Consider the following 27,048-nt stretch of genomic DNA (forward strand, 5'->3'; position numbering starts at 1 on the left):
CTACTACCTAGCCTGTAGGTCGAGAGACAAATTGGAGTGATCAAGGTGACAGACAGTGACACGTTCAATACCGACTTGAACACTCTTGACTGCATCTAGCTTATCTGGGTTGTAATCATTAGCCCAAACAGTTGCAAAATGCTTAATTTTGGCAACTAAAATTAGAGTTTCTAATGGTCAAATTCAGGTAAGTTTAAGAAACGTTTTACAACAGGATCAGCAGAATGAATACACCCCTGATCGCCGGAACACACAGTTCACTTTCATAGCAGCCACGTAAAGGTCTACAGCATAATCACTTTGCATGTTCTATAATTCATTCTCCCATCTACATGCTCTCCTCCTCTCACCTTTTCCCTTCGCTTGTGGACTTCAGTGCACAAAACAACAGCTGTCTCTGACCAGGCAAAAAAAACTCTCCAAGCCAAAACTTCATATCATAACCGCTAACCGCTACACAGCCTACACCATTGTCACCATATTAGCTAACGACATAGTCAAAATAGCTACGACGTTAGTAAACCCATAATCCAATCCATGTGTACAATCACACAGTACAGTGTACAGAAAGCAGTTTAGCAGTTACACCACCGGGCCATTGTGGAAATGCATTAATAAAACCGAAAATTACATTGACTTGGAAGAGTTGCAGAGTTGGTTAACCTTAGCCAGCTAGCTAACATAAATAGCATTCTCTCTGTTTGAGTCAGGTTGTTGAGTAGGCTAAATTAGCTGCATTAGCTAGCTAAGTAAGTGAAACTAAAAGGAATATAAAAATATTACGAAATCTAGCTAGCTCTGCTGTGTTTACTTAATTTTTTGAAGAAATGAATTTGTTCAAAACTGTTAAACTATTGTCTTTCTCTCTTTGAGTCAACTACTCACATTTTATGCACTGCAGTACTAGCTAGCTGTAGCTTATGCTTTCACTACTGGATTTATTCTCTGATCCTGTGATTGGATGGACAACATGTCAGTTCATGCTGCAAGAGCTCTGATAGGTTGGAAGTCGCCATAATTACTGTGTAAGTCTATGGAAGGGGGTGAGAACCATGCACCTCCTAGATTTTGTGTTAAAGTCAATATACCCGGAGGAGGATGGAAGCTAGCTGTTCTCCGGCTACACCATGGTGCTACCCTAGAAGGTGCTGTTGTGGATACTTTTTTGACTTAACCTTTATTTAACTAGGCAAGTCAGTTAAGAACAAATTATTACTTACAATGACGGCCTAACCCTATTTAAAATGACGGCCTACCCCGGCCAAACCCTGGGGCAGCCCTATGGGACTCCCAATCACATCCGGTTGAGGAAGCCGCACGGAATCAAACCAGGGTCTGTAGTGACGCCTCTAGCACTTAGATGAGGTGCCTTAGACCGCTGCGCCACTCTGTAAACCTTCATTGCAAAACAGTGAGTTTTAATCACTTATTTGATGACATGTGAATATAATTAGTATAGCTTATTCTTCAAAGGATCACTTTTTTAATGTTTCACTATTTTCATTTTTTCAGATTTTTTCAAATTAAATTCACTGAGTAGGGTGGTCCTCCCCTTCCTCCTCTGAGGAGCCTCCACTGGTGCGTGCTTGCGTAAGAGTGTGTATGTGTGTGTGCGTGTGTGTGTGTGTCTGTGTGCACATGGGTGCACGTGTGTATTGCCATGTTACTGTACTTGCCATGTTGCTGTATTTGCCATGTTACTGTACTTGGATTCTATTAGCAGTAATACATCAGCTCAGAGGGGGTGGAGACATCCAGGGAAAAGTCCCCACATCAGACTCGGAAAACCATGACCTTGATCCGGGAATTTTGGAACGTTGTGGAGATAACACCAGAGGAGGAGAAGATAACACCAGCGGAGGAGAAGATAACACCAGAGGAGGAGAAGATAACACCAGAGGAGGAGAAGATAACACCAGAGGAGGAGAAGATAACACCAGAGGAGGAGAAGATAACACCAGAGGAGGAGAAGATAACACCAGAGGAGGAGAAGATAACACCAGAGGAGGAGAAGATAACACCAGAGGAGGAGAAGATAACACCAGAGGAGGAGAAGATAACACCAGAGGAGGAGAAGATGAGAGAGAGAGAGAGAGGAGGAGAAGATGAGAGAGAGAGAGAGAGAGAGAGAGAGAGAGAGAGAGAGAGAGAGAGAGAGAGAGAGAGAGAGAGAGAGAGAGAGAGAGAGAGAGAGAGAGAGAGAGAGAGAGAGAGAGAGAGAGAGAGAGAGAGAGAGAGAGAGAGAGAGAGAGAGAGAGAGAGAGAGAGAGAGAGAGAGAGAGAGAGACAGAGAGACAGACAGACAGACAGACAGACAGACAGACAGACAGACAGACAGACAGACAGACAGACTAGATCCCAGCCGTGGTCCATCCCACATCACAGTGTATCTGTTATTAGCTCTTTAGTCGGTACATCACATCCATTATACATGAACCTCCACACACACACACACAGGGTGTGTATTTGAACAGATTTAATGCTGTCGGGCTGTTTGTGTGTGTGTGTGTTTGTGAGGATTTAATTCCTCTGGTATTCAGTGGTGAGCAGTCTGGAGCTTTGAAGACAGGTCAGCTCTTCTCTTTGTCCTTGTCCTTGAATAAGGGAGGAGGGAAGAGTGGGAAGAGGAGAGGGAGGAGAAACACAAACCAAAAACGTAACGTTAACATCAGACACATACAACCTTCAAGGGGTTGATTTGGTAGATTTTTAAAGATTTTTTTTCACATCTGTGTCTGTGTCTGTTTGTGTGTGTGTGTGTGTGTGTGTGTGTACGTGTGTGTGTTGTACGCTTCACAGATCGGCTGTGAAAAAGTTGCTCAGACAAGCACTTTATTGTTGAAGAGGAAACATTCCACAGACCACTAGATTTGAAACCATGTTTGCTGGCACAACTACACTGGTAGTGTGTGTGTGTGTGTGTGTGTGTGTGTGTGTGTGTGTGTGTGTGTGTGTGTGTGTGTGTGTGTGTGTGTGTGTGTGTGTGTGTGTGTGTGTGTGTGTGTGTGTGTGTGTGTGTGTGTGTGTGTGTGTGTGTGTGTGATCTGTCATCTCCTCTGGTTGGCAGCACTACATACGCGCCGCTGTCATGCGCTGCTCCAACATCTGTCTGCAAGGAACCGCGGCCGCCAACATTCCAGAGCGCAGAACAGAACATCGCGACGTTCCAACCGAGGCAACTATTATCTCCCCGAGCTACAAATTCACCTATTTATACATGTATTAGTTAATTCACATTTTCATAGTAAACTTATTTTGGATAAATTATTATGCATACAATGATAGTTGAGACAAATGTATAATAATAATTTGCTGTACTGTAGATTTATTTTGATTGACAACGGAAGTCTTCCAAGTGCCCGGCCCGCCTCTTGCTCCTGGGTCACGCCCAAACAGAGTGCGCTCAGAGCGGCTAGTGGCTGGAAAGGAGACTAGTCCCGCCTACAGGCGTGGTTCTCTCCCTCTGGTAGCTGCCGTTGGAACTAACCATAGGTTAGAATGGAACAGTCCAGTAATCTAGAGAGAGACAGAGTGAGAGAGTGAGAGAAGCAAACCAGGATGAACAGCCAGATGTCTCCCTAGTCTGTGAGTTTTGTCGCAGTGGAATAGACGTGCACTTTTATTGTCAATGCTTGTACTGCTCGCCATTGTATGGGATTATAAACGGTCTATTTTAGATTTGTAAACGTGTAGCAAGATGTCAAAAGGCGTCTGGAGGAAGCGCGCCCTCTCCACGACTGGAGAAGCCTTGTTCACCTGCCTCGTGATGATGTTTCTTCTCGTCGCCGTTCTCAAACACCGGGGGACTCTCGTGGAGGAAGGTTCCACCGGGAGAGAGTTCGGGACTCGCTCCCTGCAAAGTTTAAACAGCATGAATAATAATGACAAAACTGTTAACCAAGCTCCAGCCGAGGATCGGGTCGGGGAGAAATGTCAGGCTACCCAGGTCAAGGGTTTCTCAGCGTACTTCAGTGAGTTGAGTCGGGGGAAGCGGGCGGTGGAGCACAGAGCGGTGAAGGCTAGTGATCCTACACCGGTGGAGGAGCTCAGTCCGGCGGATGTGTTCATAGCGGTGAAAACCACCAAGAAATACCACCACACCAGGCTGGACCTACTGCTGGACACGTGGATCTCTACAAACATGCTACAGGTAATACGAAAAACGTTACACTTACAGGAATGAGGTGCCTTGCTCAAGGACCTAGTCGGCTCTGCGGTTTGAACCAGCACCCGTTCGATTATAACGCTCTGAACTGCCAGGCTAGCCTATATGGACACGTTGCTATTGTTGTTGTTTGTGAAATTAAATGACCAATTATTCTAAACATGCAACAGGTGATAGGACAAATACTATATTTTTTTAAGAGGAAAACGGAAGAAAAACTAGTTTGAATAATTACACAGAAATATAAACACACACAAGTTACTGGCATTATATTACCAATGCATCTAAAGTCTGTCCGAGGCAACGGAACATGTCATGGTTGCTAGGCTACAGGGATAATTAGGCTAAACTGTAAGTAGCGGAGACTCAACTCGAGCAGAGGGAAGTTTCACAATAACAACACTTTTCTTACTAGCACCTGACTTTACTGATAACAGCTTTATTTAGGACAGTTTGACTTACTGTGATCTGTGTTTGTCCTAGTCTACCCATAGCTACTGTATTGAGGATAGTTTAACTTACTACAGTATGACTGTGATGTGTGTTTATCCTAGTCTACCCATAGCTACTGTATTGAGGATAGTTTAACTTACTACAGTATGACTGTGATCTGTGTTTATCCTAGTCTGCCCATAGCTACTGTATTGAGGATAGTTTAACTTACTACAGTATGACTGTGATATGTGTTTATCCTAGTCTGCCCATAGCTACTGTATTGAGGATAGTTTAACTTACTACAGTATGACTGTGATGTGAGTTTATCCTAGTCTACCCATAGCTACTGTATTGAGGATAGTTTAACTTACTACAGTATGACTGTGATATGTGTTTATCCTAGTCTGCCCATAGCTACTGTATTGAGGATAGTTTAACTTACTACAGTATGACTGTGATATGTGTTTATCCTAGTCTGCCCATAGCTACTGTATTGAGGATAGTTTAACTTACTACAGTATGACTGTGATATGTGTTTATCCTAGTCTGCCCATAGCTACTGTATTGAGGATAGTTTAACTTACTACAGTATGACTGTGATATGTGTTTATCCTAGTCTACCCATAGCTACTGTATTGAGGATAGTTTAACTTACTACAGTATGACTGTGATATGTGTTTATCCTAGTCTACCCATAGCTACTGTATTGAGGATAGTTTAACTTACTACAGTATGACTGTGATGTGTGTTTATCCTAGTCTACCCATAGCTACTGTATTGAGGATAGTTTAACTTACTACAGTATGACTGTGATGTGTGTTTGTCCTACTCTACCCATAGCTACATTAGGATGAGAACTTTACTCTAATCAAAATGTAGTTAAAACAACATGGTGTATGCTACAGTTTTAGTGAGCCTACCAATGCATCTGCATTCATCAGAAAGCTTCACGGTGTATGTTCCCAGGGGTAACCCCGAGAAACCCCAAACCCTCCTCTCCCTGAAATACCCCTTCGACACGATTAGTTACGCCGGCTCACTTTCATTGCCTCCACGCTCTGCCCAAAGCGCGAGACAGTCAGACGTAAACCTGTAAAGTTAAACTGGAGCCGATGAAGATTACTCCCGGTAGGCAGATCAGAGGACGTAGGAGACGAAGGAATGAAAACGGAGAAGAGCTGATCTACAACAGACTGGTAGAACTATGTCCTTATAGAGGATACTATATAATGTCATCATAGAGCTGATCTACAACAGACTGGTAGAACTATGTCCTTATAGAGGATACTATATAATGTCATCATAGAGCTGAACTACATCAGACTGGTAGAACTATGTCCTTATAGAGGATACTATATAATGTCATCATAGAGCTGATCTACAACAGACTGGTAGAACTATGTCCTTATAGAGGATACTATATAATGTCATCATAGAGCTGAACTACATCAGACTGGTAGAACTATGTCCTTATAGAGGATACTATATAATGTCATCATAGAGCTGATCTACAAGAGACTGGTAGAACTATGTCCTTATAGAGGATACTATATCATGTCATCATAGAGCTGAACTACATCAGACTGGTAGAACTATGTCCTTATAGAGGATACTATATAATGTCATCATAGAGCTGATCTACAACAGACTGGTAGAACTATGTCCTTATAGAGGATACTATATAATGTCATCATAGAGCTGATCTACATCAGACTGGTAGAACTATGTCCTTATAGAGGATACTATATAATGTCATCATAGAGCTGATCTACAACAGACTGGTAGAACTATGTCCTTATAGAGGATACTATATAATGTCATCATAGAGCTGATCTACAAGAGACTGGTAGAACTATGTCCTTATAGAGGATACTATATAATGTCATCATAGAGCTGATCTACAACAGACTGGTAGAACTATGTCCTTATAGAGGATACTATATAATGTCATCATAGAGCTGATCTACAACAGACTGGTAGAACTATGTCCTTATAGAGGATACTATATAATGTCATCATAGAGCTGAACTACATCAGACTGGTAGAACTATGTCCTTATAGAGGATACTATATAATGTCATCATAGAGCTGATCTACAACAGACTGGTAGAACTATGTCCTTATAGAGGATACTATATAATGTCATCATAGAGCTGATCTACAACAGACTGGTAGAACTATGTCCTTATAGAGGATACTATATAATGTCATCATAGAGCTGATCTACAACAGACTGGTAGAACTATGTCCTTATAGAGGATACTATATCATGTCATCATAGAGCTGAACTACATCAGACTGGTAGAACTATGTCCTTATAGAGGATACTATATAATGTCATCATAGAGCTGATCTACAACAGACTGGTAGAGCTATGTCCTTATAGAGGATACTATATAATGTCATCATAGAGCTGATCTACAACAGACTGGTAGAACTATGTCCTTATAGAGGATACTATATAATGTCATCATAGAGCTGATCTACAAGAGACTGGTAGAACTATGTCCTTATAGAGGATACTATATAATGTCATCATAGAGCTGATCTACATCAGACTGGTAGAACTATGTCCTTATAGAGGATACTATATAATGTCATCATAGAGCTGATCTACATCAGACTGGTAGAACTATGTCCTTACAGATGATACTATATAATGTCATCATAGAGCTGATCTACAAGAGACTGGTAGAACTATGTCCTTATAGAGGATACTATATAATGTCATCATAGAGCTGATCTACAAGAGACTGGTAGAACTATGTCCTTATAGAGGATACTATATAATGTCATCATAGAGCTGATCTACAACAGACTGGTAGAACTATGTCCTTATAGAGGATACTATATAATGTCATCATAGAGCTGATCTACAAGAGACTGGTAGAACTATGTCCTTATAGAGGATACTATATAATGTCATCATAGAGCTGATCTACATCAGACTGGTAGAACTATGTCCTTATAGAGGATACTATATAATGTCATCATAGAGCTGATCTACAAGAGACTGGTAGAACTATGTCCTTATAGAGGATACTATATAATGTCATCATAGAGCTGATCTACAAGAGACTGGTAGAACTATGTCCTTATAGAGGATACTATATAATGTCATCATAGAGCTGATCTACAACAGACTGGTAGAACTATGTCCTTATAGAGGATACTATATAATGTCATCATAGAGCTGATCTACAAGAGACTGGTAGAACTATGTCCTTATAGAGGATACTATATAATGTCATCATAGAGCTGAACTACAACAGACTGGTAGAACTATGTCCTTATAGAGGATACTATATAATGTCATCATAGAGCTGATCTACAACAGACTGGTAGAACTATGTCCTTATAGAGGATACTATATAATGTCATCATAGAGCTGATCTACAAGAGACTGGTAGAACTATGTCCTTATAGAGGATACTATATAATGTCATCATAGAGCTGATCTACAACAGACTGGTAGAACTATGTCCTTATAGAGGATACTATATAATGTCATCACAGAGCTGAACTATCTACAGCAGACTGTGCCGGCGTTGTAGAGAATACTATACACGGAGTGTACTAAACATTAAGCACACCTTCCTATATTGAGTTCCACCAACCCCCTTTGCCCTCAGTTCGTCGGGGCATGGACTCCACAAGGTGTTGAAAGTGTTCCACAGGAATGCTGGTCCATGTTGACTCCAATGCATCGCACAGTTGTGTCAAGTTGGCTGGATGCCCTTTGGGTGGTGGACCATTCTTGATACACACAGGAAACTGTTGAGTGTGAAAAACCCAGCAGTGTTGCAGTTCTTGACACAAACCGGTGCGCCTGGCACCTACTACCACACCTACTACCACACCCCATTCAAAGGCACTTTGATTTTGTCTTGCCCATTCACACTCTGAATGACACACATACACAATCCATGTCTCACTTGTCTCAAGGTTTAAAATTACTTCTTTAACCCGTCTCCTCCCCTTCATCTACACTGATTGAAGTGGATTTAACAAGTGACATCAGTAAGGGATCATAGCTTTTACCTGGATTCACCTGGTCAGTCTGTGTCATGGAAAGAGCAGGTGTTCTTAATGTTTGGTACAATCAGTGTACATCTCCACTCATTGTTGGAGAGAGTAGCTACCTGTAGCCTGTAAAGAGAAGCTACCTGTAGCTACCTGTAGCCTGTAAAGAGAAGCTACCTGTAGCTACCTGTAGCCTTAAAGAGAAGCTACCTGTAGCTACCTGTAGCCTGTAAAGAGAAGCTACATGTAGCTACCTGTAGCCTGTAGAGAGAGTAGCTACCTGTAGCATGTAAGGAGAGGCTAATCTATGAGTGTGGCTAATTGTAAGGCTAATCTATGAGTGTGGCTAACTGTAAGGCTAATCTATGAATGTGGCTAATTGTAAGGCTAATCTATGAGTGTGGCTAACTGTAAGGCCAATCTATGAGTGTGGCTAATTGTAAGGCTAATCTATGAGTGTGGCTAATTGTAAGGCTAATCTATGAGTGTGGCTAATTGTAAGGCCAATCTATGAGTGTGGCTAATTGTAAGGCCAATCTATGAGTGTGGCTAATTGTAAGGCCAATCTATGAGTGTGGCTAATGGTAAGGCCAATCTATGAGTGTGGCTAATTGTAAGGCCAATCTATGAGTGTGGCTAATTGTAAGGCCAATCTATGAGTGTGGCTAACTGTAAGGCTAATCTATGAGTGTGGCTAATTGTAAGGCTAATCTATGAGTGTGGCTAATTGTAAGGCTAATCTATGAGTGTGGCTAATTGTAAGGCCAATCTATGAGTGTGGCTAATTGTAAGGCCAATCTATGAGTGTGGCTAATTGTAAGGCCAATCTATGAGTGTGGCTAATTGTAAGGCTAATCTATGAGTGTGGCTAATTGTAAGGCCAATCTATGAGTGTGGCTAATTGTAAGGCCAATCTATGAGTGTGGCTAATTGTAAGGCCAATCTATGAGTGTGGCTAACTGTAAGGCTAATCTATGAGTGTGGCTAACTGTAAGGCTAATCTATGAGTGTGGCTAACTGTAAGGCTAATCTATGAGTGTGGCTAATTGTAAGGCTAATCTATGAGTGTGGCTAACTGTAAGGCTAATCTATGAGTGTGGCTAACTGTAAGGCTAATCTATGAGTGTGGCTAACTGTAAGGCTAATCTATGAGTGTGGCTAACTGTAAGGCCAATCTATGAGTGTGGCTAACTGTAAGGCCAATCTATGAGTGTGGCTAACTGTAAGGCCAATCTATGAGTGTGGCTAACTGTAAGGCCAATCTATGAGTGTGGCTAACTGTAAGGCCAATCTATGAGTGTGGCTAACTGTAAGGCTAATCTATGAGTGTGGCTAATTGTAAGGCCAATCTATGAGTGTGGCTAATTGTAAGGCCAATCTATGAGTGTGGCTAATTGTAAGGCCAATCTATGAGTGTGGCTAACTGTAAGGCTAATCTATGAGTGTGGCTAACTGTAAGGCTAATCTATGAGTGTGGCTAATTGTAAGGCTAATCTATGAGTGTGGCTAATTGTAAGGCTAATCTATGAGTGTGGCTAATTGTAAGGCTAATCTATGAGTGTGGCTAATTGTAAGGCTAATCTATGAGTGTGGCTAACTGTAAGGCTAATCTATGAGTGTGGCTAACTGTAAGGCCAATCTATGAGTGTGGCTAACTGTAAGGCCAATCTATGAGTGTGGCTAACTGTAAGGCTAATCTATGAGTGTGGCTAACTGTAAGGCTAATCTATGAATGTGGCTAATTGTAAGGCTAATCTATGAGAGTGGCTAATTGTCTGAGTCTAAATGTACATCCCAAATGGTACCCTATTCCCTATAAAGTGCACTACTTTTCACCAGAGCCCTATAGGCCATATGCCATTTGGGAGTCAGACTAAAAACCATCAAAAACACACACACACACTAGACACTAGTCTGTGTTGATATGTAAACAGAGCGACAAGCTCTCACAGTCTCACTGCAGAATCACATGTTTTTTCATCAACGTCTGATGTCAAAGGTTTAGTTGATGCATTAATTCTGAATGGTTAAGGTTTGGGATTAGGGTGTAAATAAATGGATGGAACACGAGACCTTCGGAGACGGAGCTCACGGCCTGTACCTATCCGCCATTAGAGCTGGGAATTTCACGGGGACCTCACAATTTTTTATTTTTTTATTTTTTTATTTAACCTTTATTTAACCAGGTAGGCAAATTGAGAACACGTTCTCATTTACAATTGCGACCTGGCCAAGATAAAGCAAAGCAGTTCGACACATACAACAACACATAGTTACACATGGAGTAAAAACAAACATATAGTCAATAATACAGTGAAAAAAAATAAGTCTATATACAATGTGAGCAAGTGAGGTGAGATAAGGGAGGTGAAGGCAAACAGATATATGTATAAATAAATAAAAATATAAAAAGGCCATGGAGGCGAAGTGAGTACAACACAGCAAGTAAAATAAAAACTAAAAAAACACTGGAATGGTTGGTTTGCATTGGAAGAAAGTGCAAAGTAGAGACAGAAATAATGGGGTGCAAAGGAGCAAAATAAATTAATAAATAAATACAGTAGGTAAAGAGGTAGTTGTTTGGGCTAAATTGTAGATGGGTTATGTACAGGTGCAGTAATCTATGAGCTGCTCTGACAGCTGGTGCTTAAAGCTAGTGAGGGAGATAGGTGTTTCCAGTTTCAGAGATTTTTGTAGTTCGTTCCAGTCATTGGCAGCAGAGAACTGGAAGGAGAGGCGTCCAAAGGAAGAATTGGTTTTGGGGGTGACTAGAGAGATATACCTGCTGGAGCGCGTGCTACAGGTAGGTGCTGCTATGGTGACCAGCGAGCTGAGATAAGGGGGGACTTTACCTAGCAGGGTCTTGTAGATGACCTGGAACCAGTGGGTTTGGCGACGAGTATGAAGCGAGGGCCAGCCAACGAGAGTGTACAGGTCGCAGTGGTGGGTAGTATATGGGGCTTTGGTGACAAAACGGATGGCACTGTGATAGACTGCATCCAATTTATTGAGTAGGGTTTTGGAGGCTATTTTGTAAATGACATCACCGAAGTCGAGGATTGGTAGGATGGTCAGTTTTACAAGGGTATGTTTGGCAGCATGAGTAAAGGATGCTTTGTTGCGGAATAGGAAGCCAATTCTAGATTTGACTTTGGATTGGAGATGTTTGATGTGGGTCTGGAAGGAGAGTTTACAGTCTAACCAGACACCTAGGTATTTGTAGTTGTCCACATATTCTAAGTCAGAGCCGTCCAAAGTAGTGATGTTGGACAGGCGGGCAGGAGCAGGCAGCGATCGGTTGAAGAGCATGCATTTGGTTTTACTTGTATTTAAGAGCAGTTGGAGGCCACGGAAGGAGAGTTGTATGGCATTGAAGCTCGCCTGGAGGGTTGTTAACACAGTGTCAAAAGAAGGGCCAGAAGTATACAGAATAGTGTCGTCTGCGTAGAGGTGGATCAGAGAATCACCAGCAGCAAGAGCGACATCATTGATGTAAACAGAGAACAGAGTCGGTCCAAGAATTGAACCCTGTGGCACCCCCATAGAGACTGCCAGAGGCCCGGACAACAGACCCTCCGATTTGACACACTGAACTCTATCAGAGAAGTAGTTGGTGAACCAGGCGAGGCAATCATTAGAGAAACCAAGGCTGTCGAGTCTGCCAATGAGGATGTGGTGATTGACAGAGTCAAAAGCCTTGGCCAGGTCAATGAATACGGCTGCACAGTATTGTTTCCTATCGATGGCGGTTACGATATCGTTTATGACCTTGAGCGTGGCTGAGGTGCACCCATGACCAGCTCTGAAACCAGATTGCATAGCGGAGAAGGTGTGGTGTGATTCGAAATGGTCGGTAATCTGTTTGTTGACTTGGCTTTCGAAGACCTTAGAAAGGCAGGGTAGGATAGATATAGGTCTGTAGCAGTTAGGGTCAAGGGTGTCCCCCCCTTTGAAGAGGGGGATAACCGCAGCTGCTTTCCAATCTTTGGGGATCTCAGACGACACGAAAGAGAGGTTGAAGAGGCTAGTAATAGGGGTGGCAACAATTTCAGCAGATAGTTTTAGAAAGAAAGGGTCCAGATTATCTAGCCCGGCTGATTTGTAAGGGTCCAGATTTTGCAGCTCATTAAGAACATCAGCTGACTGTATTTGGGAGAAAGAGAAATGGGGAAGGCTTGGGCGAGTAGCAGAGGGGAGGGCAGTGCTGTTGTCCGGGGTAGGGGTAGCCAGGTGGAAAGCATGGCCAGCCGTAGAAAAATGCTTATTGAAATTCTCAATTATAGTGGATTTGTCGGTGGTGACAGTGTTTCCTATCTTCAGAGCGGTTGGAAGCTGGGAGGAGGTGTTCTTATTCTCCATGGACTTTACGGTGTCCCAGAACTTTTTTGAATTTGTGTTGCAGGAAGCAAATTTCTGCTTGAAAAAGCTAGCCTTGGCTGTTCTAACTGCCTGTGTATATTGGTTTCTGGCTTCCCTGAAAAGTTGCATATCACGGGGGCTGTTCGATGCTAATGCAGAACGCCATAGGATGTTTTTCTGTTGGTTAAGGGCAGTCAGGTCAGGAGAGAACCAAGGGCTATATCTGTTCCTGGTTCTAAATTTCTTGAATGGGGCATGCTTATTCAAGATGGTGAGGAAGGCATTTTTAAAAAATGACCAGGCATCCTCTACTGACGGGATGAGATCAATATCCTTCCAGGATACCCCGGCCAGGTCGATTAGGAAGGCCTGCTCGCTGAAGTGTTTCAGGGAGCGTTTGACAGTGATGAGTGGAGGTCGTTTGACCGCTGACCCATTACGGATGCAGGCAATGAGGCAGTGATCGCTGAGATCTTGGTTGAAAACAGCAGAGGTGTATTTGGAGGGCAAGTTTGTTAGGATGATATCTATGAGGGTACCCGTGTTTACGGAATTGGGGTGGTACCTGGTAGGTTCATTGATAATTTGTGTGAGATTGAGGGCATCAAGCTTAGATTGTAGGGTGGCTGGGGTGTTGAGCATGTTCAAATTTAGGTCGCCTAGCAGCACGAGCTCTGAAGATAGATGGGGGGCAATCAGTTCACATATAGTGTCCAGAGCACAGCTGGGGGCAGAGGGTGGTCTATAGCAGGCGGCAACGGTGAGAGACTTGTTTTTAGAGAGGTGGATTTTTAAAAGTAGAAGTTCAAATTGTTTGGGAACAGACCTGGATAGTATAACAGAACTCTGCAGGCAGTCTTTGCAGTAGATTGCAACACCGCCCCCTTTGGCCGTTCTATCTTGTCTGAAAATATTGTAATTGGGGATAAAAATGTCTGAATTTTTGGTGGTCTTTCTAAGCCAGGATTCAGACACGGCTAAAACATCCGGGTTGGTAGAGTGTGCTAAAGCAGTGAACAAAACAAACTTAGGGAGGAGGCTTCTAATGTTAACATGCATGAAGCCAAGGCTATTACGGTTACAGAAGTCATCAAAAGAGAGCGCCTGGGGAATAGGAGTGGAGCCAGGTACTGCAGGGCCTGGATTCACCTCTACATCACCAGAGGAACAGAGGAGAAGTAGGATAAGGGTACGGCTAAAAGCTATGAGAATTGGTCGCCTAGAGCTATTAGAGCAGAGAGTAAAAGGAAGTTTCTGGGGGCGATAAAATAGTTTAAAGGAATAATGTACAGACAAAGGTATGGTAGGATGTGAATACAGTGGAGGTAAACCTAGGTATTGAGTGATGATGAGAGAGATCTTGTCTCTAGAAACATCATTGAAACCAGGTGATGTCATCGCATATGTGGGTGGTGGAACTGAGAGGTTGGATATGGTATAGAGAGCAGGGCTAGAATCTCTACAGTGAAATAAGCCAATAAACACTAACCAGAACAGCAATGGACAAGGCATATTTACATTAAGGAGAGGCATGCTTAATCGAGTGATCAATAAGGGTCCAGTGAGTAGAGGTTGGTTGGGGTCGTGGCGATCCAGACAGCTGGCCGGGTATATGGCTATCGGTAGCAGCATAGGATGGAGGTCTGTTTGTAGATACCTCGTGCGTTTCCGTCGGTAGGTTCCGTGTAGTGGGGTTTTGTTCAGATAGCAGCCGATAAGACAGCTAACGATTAGCGGGCCTCAGATGAGCGTTCAGGTAACGTCGGGACGGAGGTGCCGGTTGGATAAATCCCTCGGGCAGATAACGTCGGCAGTCAGTCGTGAAGGCCCGGTGGGGTTCCGTATCTGCAGCAGCAACAAAAGAAACGGGTCCGGATGGTGATGGAACTCCTCAGCTGGCTAGCTCCAGCATGATTTGAGTTTGCTCCGGGGTCGACGTAAGCCAATAGTCACACGGTATGCAGCTAGCTAGCTGCGAAATCAAGGTGCAAGTGTCCAGAGCCTGCGGTTGGAATCCGGGGAAACTGAGAGAAAAAAAAGTCCCGGAATGCTCCGGTCCGAGTCGCGTTGCACAAAAGTGCCGGTAGATTATCGAGCTAAAGGAACAATATGATATTATCACCATACGATATGTATTGCGATTCTCACAATTCTATGTAAGATCTTAATTTGAGCCAGTTTGCTACAGCAGGAAAATAATCCTGTGAATTATTATGTGGATTATAGTTAATGGACATTTTTTGGTAGGGGTTGATACATTTTTTCGTTATTGCAAATCAAGTCTGACATTTTAAAGTGGAAATTACATACTTTAGAAGCCTTTTTGTAGCTCGACTATACCACAAGTTAGCATTTCCTGTGTTGCAGGAAAATTCTCAGCAACAAAAGTGATCAAATTAAGATCCTACATCTGTATTTGTTGTGATTCGATACTACAATTGTATTGCGATTTGATGTTCCAAACATATTGCTTACTATATGTCTGCTGCAGAGAGACAAGAGACAGACATGAGGAAACTAGTGTTGATCAGTCATGGAAATAAAAGTCCTGAAAACATGTTTGGCTCACAATGGAAAAATACAATGGAGAACAAAATACAGGATGAAAAATACCGGAGTTTTGGCGCCAGGTACAGCCGACTAGCTGCCAGGTACAGCCGACTAGCGCCGGGTACAGCCGACTAGCGCCGGGTACAGCCGACTAGCGCCGGGTACAGCCGACTAGCGCCAGGTACAGCCGACTAGCTGCCAGGTACAGCCGACTAGCGCCGGGTACAGCCGACTAGCGCCGGGTACAGCCGACTAGCGCCGGGTACAGCCGACTAGCGCCGGGTACAGCCGACTAGCGCCGGGTACAGCCGACTAGCGCCGGGTACAGCCGACTAGCGCCGGGTACAGCCGACTAGCGCCGGGTACAGCCGACTAGCGCCAGGTACAGCCGACTAGCGCCGGGTACAGCCGGGTACAGCCGACTAGCGCCGGGTACAGCCGACTAGTGCTAACCAATGCTACCTAACAAAAAATGTAAAGTATCGATATAATATCCTCCATAAATAATATTGCAATATGTAAATGTATTTGTTTTCCCCCCATCACTATCCACCATTCATTTCCACCATGCCTTATCAAAACACAAGCCTACTTGATGCTAATTTTGCTCACTGTCTTCCCCCTAGTGGACGGTTTTGCAGTCATGAGTCATCTCCTGACGTCCTGCTTACCTGGATGGATCATAAATTCACAGTGGGTCATAAGCAACCTGGCTGAACAGAGAAAGGAAAGCACTGTGTTTACCCATGTCTGGGTTGACTCAGGTGTGTGTTTGTGTGTGTGTGTGTGTGTGTGTGTGTGTGTGTGTGTGTGTGTGTGTGTGTGTGTGTGTGTGTGTGTGTGTGTGTGTGTGTGTGTGTGTGTGTGTGTGTGTGTGTGTGTGTGTGTGTGTGTGTGTGTGTGTGTGTGTGTGTGTGTGTGTGTGTGTGTGTGTGTGTGTGTGTGTGTAGACATTCCTTTGTCTACTCTCAGGTGTGTGTTAAAGTCCCGCCCCTATAGGCTACTGTAGGACTGCTGAGTAAGGGAATACTAAACACACACACCCTGGGAACTCTCTCTCTTTCTCGTGGGAAGTGAAGAGGTATGTGTGCGATGTTCAGGAGAGTAAACACACAGACACACACCCTGGCAGAGGTAACCTTAACAATATGTTGCCTCAGAGGTAGTTGTGACGTTACCAGGAGACTTTAGCTACTTGGTTGTTATAGTGGTTGATTGTTATAAAATGTTTCTCCTTTTCTCTCTGTCTCTCTCTGTCTCTCTCTCTCTCTGTCTGTCTCTCTCTCTCTCTGTCTCTGTCTCTGTCTCTGTCTCTGTCTCTCTCTCTCTTGTTATTGTTCTATTAATGTAGTTTCCTGTGTTGTAAAACTCAAATCCTGGCTTGCCTCCTAACCTTCCTCCCCCTTCTCTCTTCTCACCATTATCTCTCTCTCATTCCCCTGTATGAGACAATGTGTAGTTTCCTCTGTGGGGTCTTAACAATGACAAACACACAGAGACACACGCACACACGCACACACACGCGCACACACACACACACGCACAGAGACACACACGCACAGAGACACACACGCACAGAGACACACACACACGCACAGAGACACACGCACAGAGACACACACACACGCACAGAGACACACACACACAAGCTGGTTTTCCTCTGGAGGGTTTAAGAGCTCACAGATGGACAGGGCTGACGAGAACACACAGCTGGAGAGAAAGACTGGACTACTGACACACACACACACATAGGGATACACACACACACAGGGACACACAAACACACACACACACACACGGACATACAAACAGGGACACACACACACAAATACATGGTTGCTGATTGAGGAGAAAGTACTGTCAAGTCAGTGGTTATAGGAGAGAGAGACAGTGGTTACAGGAGAGAGAGACAGTGGTTACAGGAGAGAGAGACAGTGGTTACAGGAGAGAGAGACAGTGGTTACAGGAGAGAGAGTGGTTACAGGAGAGAGAGTGGTTACAGGAGAGAGAGTGGTTACAGGGGAGAGAGTGGTTACAGGGGAGAGAGTGGTTACAGGGGAGAGAGTGGTTACAGGGGAGAGAGTGGTTATAGGGGAGAGAGTGGTTATAGGGGAGAGAGTGGTTATAGGGGAGACAGATGTAATCTAATATCAGTATGGGAGCAGGAAGCTGGAGAGAGGTGTTGACACACTCATCAAAACACTGACCCTGTCTGTCGTGTGTGTCCCTGTGTGTCCCTGTGTGTCCCTGTGTGTCCCTGTGCGTCCCTGTGCGTCCCTGTGCGTCCCTGTGTGTCCCTGTGTGTCCCTGTGTGTCCCTGTGTGTCCCTGTGCGTCCCTGTGTGTCGTGTGTGTCCGTGTGTGTTAAGAGAACCACACAACACCACGGAAAATGGGGGAAATGAGACTGTTTTGCCCATGTGCTGCACTAGGCAGGGGGCAGGGGGCAGGGATGTGTCTATGTTTATTTGGGGGTCTCAGGGTGGGTCTTTCCTGCCTGGGGGAGTCCGGGGTACGCCTGGCTGATGCTGGCTTCCTGAGTTCTGACAGACACACAGACAGACATACCACACACACCCACACACACACACACCCACAACCACACACACACACGCACAGGGACACACAGGGACACACACGACAGACAGGGTCAGTGTTTTAGACCACACACACACACACAAATGTTGTCTACTACTAAAATGTGGTTATTTAGTAATAGTAATTAATGAATTAATTTGTACAATAAAATAACGTTCTAGGGCTTTTAACTGGTCGGGACATAGTTATTATCCCAGAGTAATGCCAACTCATTATGCAGTGGGAACTGTTGAAGTGGGAGACATACACACACACACACACACACACAACCACACACAAAACCACACACACACACACACACAAAACCACACACACGCACACACACACACACACACACACACACGGCAGTGGGAGTAATGTGAGGAATGTGTCAGAGAGAGTTGGAACAAAGACTTTGTCCCAGGGAGCCTTCTCTAGTTAACTACAGCAGCTGTATGCTAATACCTCGGAGGGGGGGGGGGCTTTCAAGAATCTAACGTATAAAATACATTTTGACTTGTTTAACACTTTTTTGGGGTTACTACATGATTCCATATGTGTTATTTCATAGTGTTGATGTCTTCACTATTATTCTACAATGTAGACAATAGTAAAAATAAAGAACAACCCTGGAATGAGTAGGTGTGTCCAAACTGTTGACTGGTACTGTATGTGTATGGTCTATCATTCAATGTCACACTAGCAGGCACAGACACACACACACACACCACTGGACCGGTCAGCAGCTGTTATGGTGCTGAGTGGTTTACCTTAGTCTTGGCTCAGATCCAGTATCAGCACTATTGTCTGTCTCCACTCAATACTGTGGCTGTGGTGGATAAACTACCCATACCCTCTGTGTGTGTGTGTGTGTGTGTGTGTGTGTGTGTGTGTGTGTGTGTGTGTGTGTGTGTGTGTGTGTGTGTGTGTGTGTGTGTGTGTGTGTGTGTGTGTGTGTGTGTGTGTGTGTGTGTGTGTGTGTGTGTGTGTAACATTACATGATGACGTGTGTCAGAGGAAGGAAACAGGTGCAGTTTCACCTGTAGTGAAAAACAACACTGTGGAACAATGATGGAACAGAATGTTGTTCTGTTCTAGACCAGTCAGCTGGAACAATGATGGAACAGAATGTTGTTCTGTTAGACCAGTCAGCTGGAACAATGATGGAACAGAATGTTGATCTGTTTTAGACCAGTCGGCTGGAACAATGATGGAACAGAATGTTGTTCTGTTTTAGACCAGTCAGCTGGAACAATGATGGAACAGAATGTTGATCTGTTTTAGACCAGTCAGCTGGAACAATGATGGAACAGAATGTTGATCTGTTTTAGACCAGTCAGCTGGAACAATGATGGAACAGAATGTTGATCTGTTAGACCAGTCAGCTGGAACAATGATGGAACAGAATGTTGATCTGTTTTAGACCAGTCAGCTGGAACAATGATGGAACAGAATGTTGATCTGTTTTAGACCAGTCAGCTGGAACAATGATGGAACAGAATGTTGATCTGTTTTAGACCAGTCAGCTGGAACAATGATGGAACAGAATGTTGATCTGTTTTAGACCAGTCAGCTGGAACAATGATGGAACAGAATGTTGTTCTATTAGACCAGTCAGCTGGAACAATGATGGAACAGAATGTTGATCTGTTAGACCAGTCGGCTGGAACAATGATGGAACAGAATGTTGATCTGTTTTAGACCAGTCAGCTGGAACAATGATGGAACAGAATGTTGTTCTGTTTTAGACCAGTCAGCTGGAACAATGATGGAACAGAATGTTGTTCTGTTAGACCAGTCAGCTGGAACAATGATGGAACAGAATGTTGATCTGTTAGACCAGTCAGCTGGAACAATGATGGAACAGAATGTTGATCTGTTTTAGACCAGTCGGCTGGAACAATGATGGAACAGAATGTTGTTCTGTTTTAGACCAGTCAGCTGGAACAATGATGGAACAGAATGTTGATCTGTTAGACCAGTCAGCTGGAACAATGATGGAACAGAATGTTGTTCTGTTTTAGACCAGTCAGCTGGAACAATGATGGAACAGAATGTTGTTCTGTTTTAGACCAGTCAGCTGGAACAGAATGTTGATCTGTTTTAGACCAGTCAGCTGGAACAATGATGGAACAGAATGTTGATCTGTTTTAGACCAGTCAGCTGGAACAATGATGGAACAGAATGTTGATCTGTTTTAGACCAGTCGGCTGGAACAATGATGGAACAGAATGTTGTTCTGTTTTAGACCAGTCAGCTGGAACAATGATGGAACAGAATGTTGTTCTGTTTTAGACCAGTCAGCTGGAACAATGATGGAACAGAATGTTGTTCTGTTTTAGACCAGTCAGCTGGAACAATGATGGAACAGAATGTTGTTCTGTTTTAGACCAGTCAGCTGGAACAATGATGGAACAGAATGTTGATCTGTTAGACCAGTCAGCTGGAACAATGATGGAACAGAATGTTGTTCTGTTTTAGACCAGTCAGCTGGAACAATGATGGAACAGAATGTTGTTCTGTTAGACCAGTCAGCTGGAACAATGATGGAACAGAATGTTGTTCTGTTAGACCAGTCAGCTGGAACAATGATGGAACAGAATGTTGTTCTGTTAGACCAGTCAGCTGGAACAATGATGGAACAGAATGTTGTTCTGTTTTAGACCAGTCAGCTGGAACAATGATGGAACAGAATGTTGTTCTGTTTTAGACCAGTCAGCTGGAACAATGATGGAACAGAATGTTGTTCTGTTTTAGACCAGTCAGCTGGAACAATGATGGAACAGAATGTTGTTCTGTTTTAGACCAGTCAGCTGGAACAATGATGGAACAGAATGTTGTTCTGTTTTAGACCAGTCAGCTGGAACAATGATGGAACAGAATGTTGTTCTGTTTTAGACCAGTCAGCTGGAACAATGATGGAACAGAATGTTGTTCTGTTTTAGACCAGTCAGCTGGAACAATGATGGAACAGAATGTTGTTCTGTTTTAGACCAGTCAGCTGGAACAATGATGGAACAGAATGTTGTTCTGTTTTAGACCAGTCAGCTGGAACAATGATGGAACAGAATGTTGATCTGTTAGACCAGTCGGCTGGAACAATGATGGAACAGAATGTTGATCTGTTTTAGACCAGTCAGCTGGAACAATGATGGAACAGAATGTTGATCTGTTAGACCAGTCAGCTGGAACAATGATGGAACAGAATGTTGTTCTGTTTTAGACCAGTCAGCTGGAACAATGATGGAACAGAATGTTGTTCTGTTTTAGACCAGTCAGCTGGAACAATGATGGAACAGAATGTTGTTCTGTTTTAGACCAGTCGGCTGGAACAATGATGGAACAGAATGTTGTTCTGTTAGACCAGTCGGCTGGAACAATGATGGAACAGAATGTTGATCTGTTTTAGACCAGTCGGCTGGAACAATGATGGAACAGAATGTTGTTCTGTTGTTCTGTTTTCAGTTTAATTTCTCCAACAATAACCTGATCAAACCGGATGACTGGGGCTGGGGCCCAAATGGTACTCCTATGTAGGCACCGCGGTACATTCAGAAAGTATTCAGACCCCTTTACTTCACTCCTATATAGTGCATTACAGTACATCCAGACTCCTTGTCTTCACTCCTATATAGTGCATTACAGTACATCCAGACCCCTTGTCTGCACTCCTATATAGTGCACTACAGTACATCCAGACCCCTTGTCTTCACTCCTATATAGTGCACTACAGTACATCCAGACCCCTTGTCTTCACTCCTATATAGTGCACTACAGTACATCCAGACCCCTTGTCTTCACTCCTATATAGTGCACTACAGTACATCCAGACTCCTTGTCTTCACTCCTATATAGTGCATTACAGTACATCCAGACCCCTTGTCTTCACTCCTATATAGTGCACTACAGTACATCCAGACCCCTTGTCTTCACTCCTATATAGTGCAGGGCTCTGGCAGTGCTCCTCATTGCACAAAGGCGGAGGTAGCGGTCCTGCTGCTGGGTTGTTGCCCTCCTACGGCCTCCTCCACGTCTCCTGATGTACTGGCCTGTCTCCTGGTAGCGCCTCCATGCTCTGGACACTACGCTGACAGACACAGCAAACCTCCTTGCCACTGCTCGCATTGATGTGCCATCCTGGATGAGCTGCACTACCTGAGCCACTTGTGTGGGTTGTAGACTCCGTCTCATGCTACCACTAGAGTGAAAGCACCGCCAGCATTCAAAAGTGACCAAAACATCAGCCAGGAAGCATAGGAACTGAGAAGTGGTCTGTGGTCACCACCTGCAGAATCACTCCTTTATTGGGGGTGTCTTGCTAATTGCCTATAATTTCCACCTTTTGTCTATTCCATTTGCACAACAGCATGTGGAATTTATTGTCAATCAGTGTTGCTTCCTAAGTGGACAGTTTGATTTCACAGAAGTGTGATTGACTTGGAGTTACATTGTGTTGTTTAAGTGTTCCCTTTATTTTTTTGAGCAGTGTATATCACAGGAGGTTGGTGGCACCTTGATTGGGGATTAGCTCATGGTAATGTCTGGGGTGGAATCAGTGGAATGGTATCCAAGACACCAAACACATGGTTTCCATGGTGTCCATGTGTTTGATGACATTCCATTTGCCTCCGTTCCAGCCATTACAATGAGCCGTCCTTCCCCTATAGGGAATAGTGTACTATATGGGACGCACCCTGTCTGACTATTGTTCTACAGAGTAGCGTGGGCTCACTATTCACACTACATTAATGACAGACACACACTAGTATTATATATGGGACGCATCCTGTCTGACTATTGTTCTACAGAGTAGGGCTCTCTTCACACTACATTAATGATAGACACACACTAGTATTATATATGGGACGCACCCTGTCTGACTACTGTTCTACAGAGTAGCGTTGGCTCACTATTCACACTACATTAATGACAGACACACACTAGTATTATATATGGGACGCACCCTGTCTGACTATTGTTCTACAGAGTAGCGTTGGCTCACTATTCACACTACATTAATGACAGACACACACTAGTATTATATATGGGACGCACCCTGTCTGACTATTGTTCTACAGAGTAGTGTGGGCTCTCTATTCACACTACATTAATGACAGACACACACACTGACCTTCTCTTTGTGTGTGTGTTTTCAGACGTACGTATTCACCGACGGAGAGGATGACAGGCTGAGGAAGAGGATGGGTGAGATTCAAAAATAAAAACACATACATACACACGTTCTAAAGGGGCCAGATTATAACAGGAAGCTAATATTGTTATTCTGGAGGTGCCAGATTATAACAGGAAGCTAATATTGTTATTCTAGAGGTGCCAGATTATAACAGGAAGCTAATATTGTTATTCTAGAGGTGCCAGATTATAACAGGAAGCTAATATTGTTATTCTAGAGGTGCCAGATTATAACAGGAAGCTAATATTGTTATTCTAAAGGGGCCAGATTATAAAAGGAAGCTAATATTGTTATTCTGGAGGTGCCAGATTATAACAGGAAGCTAATATTGTTATTCTAGAGGTGCCAGATTATAACAGGAAGCTAATATTGTTATTCTAGAGGTGCCAGATTATAATAGGAAGCTAATATTGTTATTCTAGAGGTGCCAGATTATAACAGGAAGCTAATATTGTTATTCTAGAGGTGCCAGATTATAACAGGAAGCTAATATTGTTATTCTAGAGGTGCCAGATTATAATAGGAAGCTAATATTGTTATTCTAGAGGTGCCAAATTATAACAGGAAGCTAATATTGTTATTCTAGAGGTGCCAAATTATAACAGGAAGCTAATATTGTTATTCTAGAGGTGCCAGATTATAACAGGAAGCTAATATTGTTATTCTAGAGGTGCCATATTATAACAGGAAGCTAATATTGTTATTCTAGAGGTGCCATATTATAACAGGAAGCTAATATTGTTATTCTAGAGGTGCCAAATTATAACAGGAAGCTAATATTGTTATTCTAGAGGTGCCAGATTATAACAGGAAGCTAATATTGTTATTCTAGAGGTGCCAGATTATAACAGGAAGCTAATATTGTTATTCTAGAGGTGCCAGATTATAACAGGAAGCTAATATTGTTATTCTAGAGGTGCCAGATTATAACAGGAAGCTAATATTGTTATTCTAGAGGTGCCAGATTATAACAGGAAGCTAATATTGTTATTCTAGAGGTGCCAGATTATAACAGGAAGCTAATATTGTTATTCTAGAGGTGCCAGATTATAACAGGAAGCTAATATTGTTATTCTAGAGGTGCCAGATTATAATAGGAAGCTAATATTGTTATTCTAGAGGTGCCAAATTATAACAGGAAGCTAATATTGTTATTCTGGAGGTGCCAGATTATAACAGGAAGCTAATATTGTTATTCTAGAGGTGCCAAATTATAACAGGAAGCTAATATTGTTATTCTGGAGGTGCCAGATTATAACAGGAAGCTAATATTGTTATTCTAGAGGTGCCAGATTATAACAGGAAGCTAATATTGTTATTCTAGAGGTGCCAGATTATAATAGGAAGCTAATATTGTTATTCTAGAGGTGCCAAATTATAACAGGAAGCTAATATTGTTATTCTGGAGGTGCCAGATTATAACAGGAAGCTAATATTGTTATTCTAGAGGTGCCAGACTATAACAGGAAGCTAATATTTCTGACTCATTCAAAACTGTTTTGTCACCATAGTAACACGATAGCATCCAATCATCTTTGATAAAAGTCACATACTGTGTTGTGCTGAAATGTGTGCTGTGCATCATTTGACCCCAGGGCTCATTTACTGACTGTCTGACTGATTGATTGATGTTATTCCTACAGGGAGTCACATGATCAATACTAACTGTTCAGCGGCCCACAGTCGCCAGGCTCTGTCCTGTAAAATGGCCGTTGAATACGACACCTTCATCAGCTCTGGCAAGAAGTAAGACACACACACACACACCACACACCGCAATGACAAATTTGGCAGTTGATGGCTGAAGAATCAAAGTCAGGTTGATTGTGGTTAACCCTTCTAGGTGGTTCTGACCATATGGGTAATGATACTGATTGTGGTTAACCCTTCTAGGTGGTTCTGACCATATGGATAATGATACTGATTGTGGTTAACCCTTCTAGGTGGTTCTGACCATGTGGGTAATGATACTGATTGTGGTTAACCCTTCTAGGTGGTTCTGACCATGTGGATGATGATACTGATTGTGGTTAACCCTTCTAGGTGGTTCTGACCATATGGGTAATGATACTGATTGTGGTTAACCCTTCTAGGTGGTTCTGACCATATGGATAATGATACTGATTGTGGTTAACCCTTCTAGGTGGTTCTGACCATGTGGGTAATGGTACTGATTGTGGTTAACCCTTCTAGGTGGTTCTGACCATGTGGGTAATGATACTGATTGTGGTTAACCCTTCTAGGTGGTTCTGACCATGTGGATAATGATACTGATTGTGGTTAACCCTTCTAGGTGGTTCTGACCATGTGGATAATGATACTGATTGTGGTTAACCCTTCTAGGTGGTTCTGACCATGTGGATAATGATACTGATTGTGGTTAACCCTTCTAGGTGGTTCTGACCATGTGGGTAATGGTACTGATTGTGGTTAACCCTTCTAGGTGGTTCTGACCATGTGGGTAATGATACTGATTGGGGTTAACCCTTCTAGGTGGTTCTGACCATGTGGATAATGATTGTGGTTAACCCTTCTAGGTGGTTCTGACCATGTGGATAATGATACTGATTGTGGTTAACTGTTCTAGGTGGTTCTGACCATGTGGATAATGATACTGATTGCGGTTAACTCTTCTAGGTGGTTCTGACCATGTGGGTAATGATACTGATTGTGGTTAACCCTTCTAGGTGGTTCTGACCATATGGATAATGATACTGATTGTGGTTAACCCTTCTAGGTGGTTCTGACCATGTGGGTAATGATACTGATTGTGGTTATCCCTTCTAGGTGGTTCTAACCATGTGGATAATGATACTGATTGTGGTTAACCCTTCTAGGTGGTTCTGACCATGTGGGTACTGATTGTAGTTAACCCTTCTAGGTGGTTCTGACCATGTGGATAATGATACTGATTGTGGTTAACCCTTCTAAGTGGTTCTGACCATGTGGATAATGATACTGATTGTGGTTAACCCTTCTAGGTGGTTCTGACCATGTGGATAATGATACTGATTGTGGTTAACCCTTCTAGGTGGTTCTGACCATGTGGGTAATGATACTGATTGGGGTTAACCCTTCTAGTGGTTCTGACCATGTGGATAATGATACTGATTGTGGTTAACCCTTCTAGGTGGTTCTGACCATGTGGGTAATGATACTGATTGGGGTTAACCCTTCTAGTGGTTCTGACCATGTGGATAATGATACTGATTGTGGTTAACCCTTCTAGTGGTTCTGACCATGTGGATAATGATACTGATTGTGGTTAACCCTTCTAGGTGGTTCTGACCATGTGGATAATGATTGTGGTTAACCCTTCTAGTGGTTCTGATCATGTGGATGATGATACTGATACTGATTGTGGTTAACCCTTCTAGGTGGTTCTGACCATGTGGATAATGATACTGATTGTGGTTAACCCTTCTAGGTGGTTCTGACCATGTGGATAATGATTGTGGTTAACCCTTCTAGTGGTTCTGACCATGTGGATAATGATACTGATTGGTTAACCCTTCTAGGTGGTTCTGACCATGTGGATAATGATAATGATTGTGGTTAACCCTTCTAGGTGGTTCTGACCATGTGGATAATGATACTGATTGGTTAACCCTTCTAGGTGGTTCTGACCATGTGGATAATGATAATGATTGTGGTTAACCCTTCTAGGTGGTTCTGACCATGTGGATAATGATACTGATTGGTTAACCCTTCTAGGTGGTTCTGACCATGTGGGTAATGATACTGAT

At 43.2% G+C, this 27,048-nt stretch overlaps 1 protein-coding gene across 1 annotated transcript; it reads left to right on the plus strand.

The window, feature by feature from the left end:
- The first annotated feature begins 3,522 nt into the window (after positions 1-3,522).
- Positions 3,523-25,052, plus strand: LOC120023829 (beta-1,3-N-acetylglucosaminyltransferase lunatic fringe-like). Its single transcript, XM_038967949.1, has 3 exons — positions 3,523-4,150; positions 23,265-23,313; positions 24,946-25,052. Exons 1-3 carry the CDS (start codon positions 3,698-3,700, stop codon positions 25,050-25,052), a joined length of 609 nt encoding a protein of 202 aa, XP_038823877.1. The 5' UTR covers positions 3,523-3,697.
- The last annotated feature ends 1,996 nt before the right edge of the window (positions 25,053-27,048 follow it).

Source organism: Salvelinus namaycush, chromosome 2 (genome assembly GCF_016432855.1).
Source record: "Salvelinus namaycush isolate Seneca chromosome 2, SaNama_1.0, whole genome shotgun sequence".
Lineage (NCBI taxonomy): Eukaryota > Metazoa > Chordata > Actinopteri > Salmoniformes > Salmonidae > Salvelinus > Salvelinus namaycush.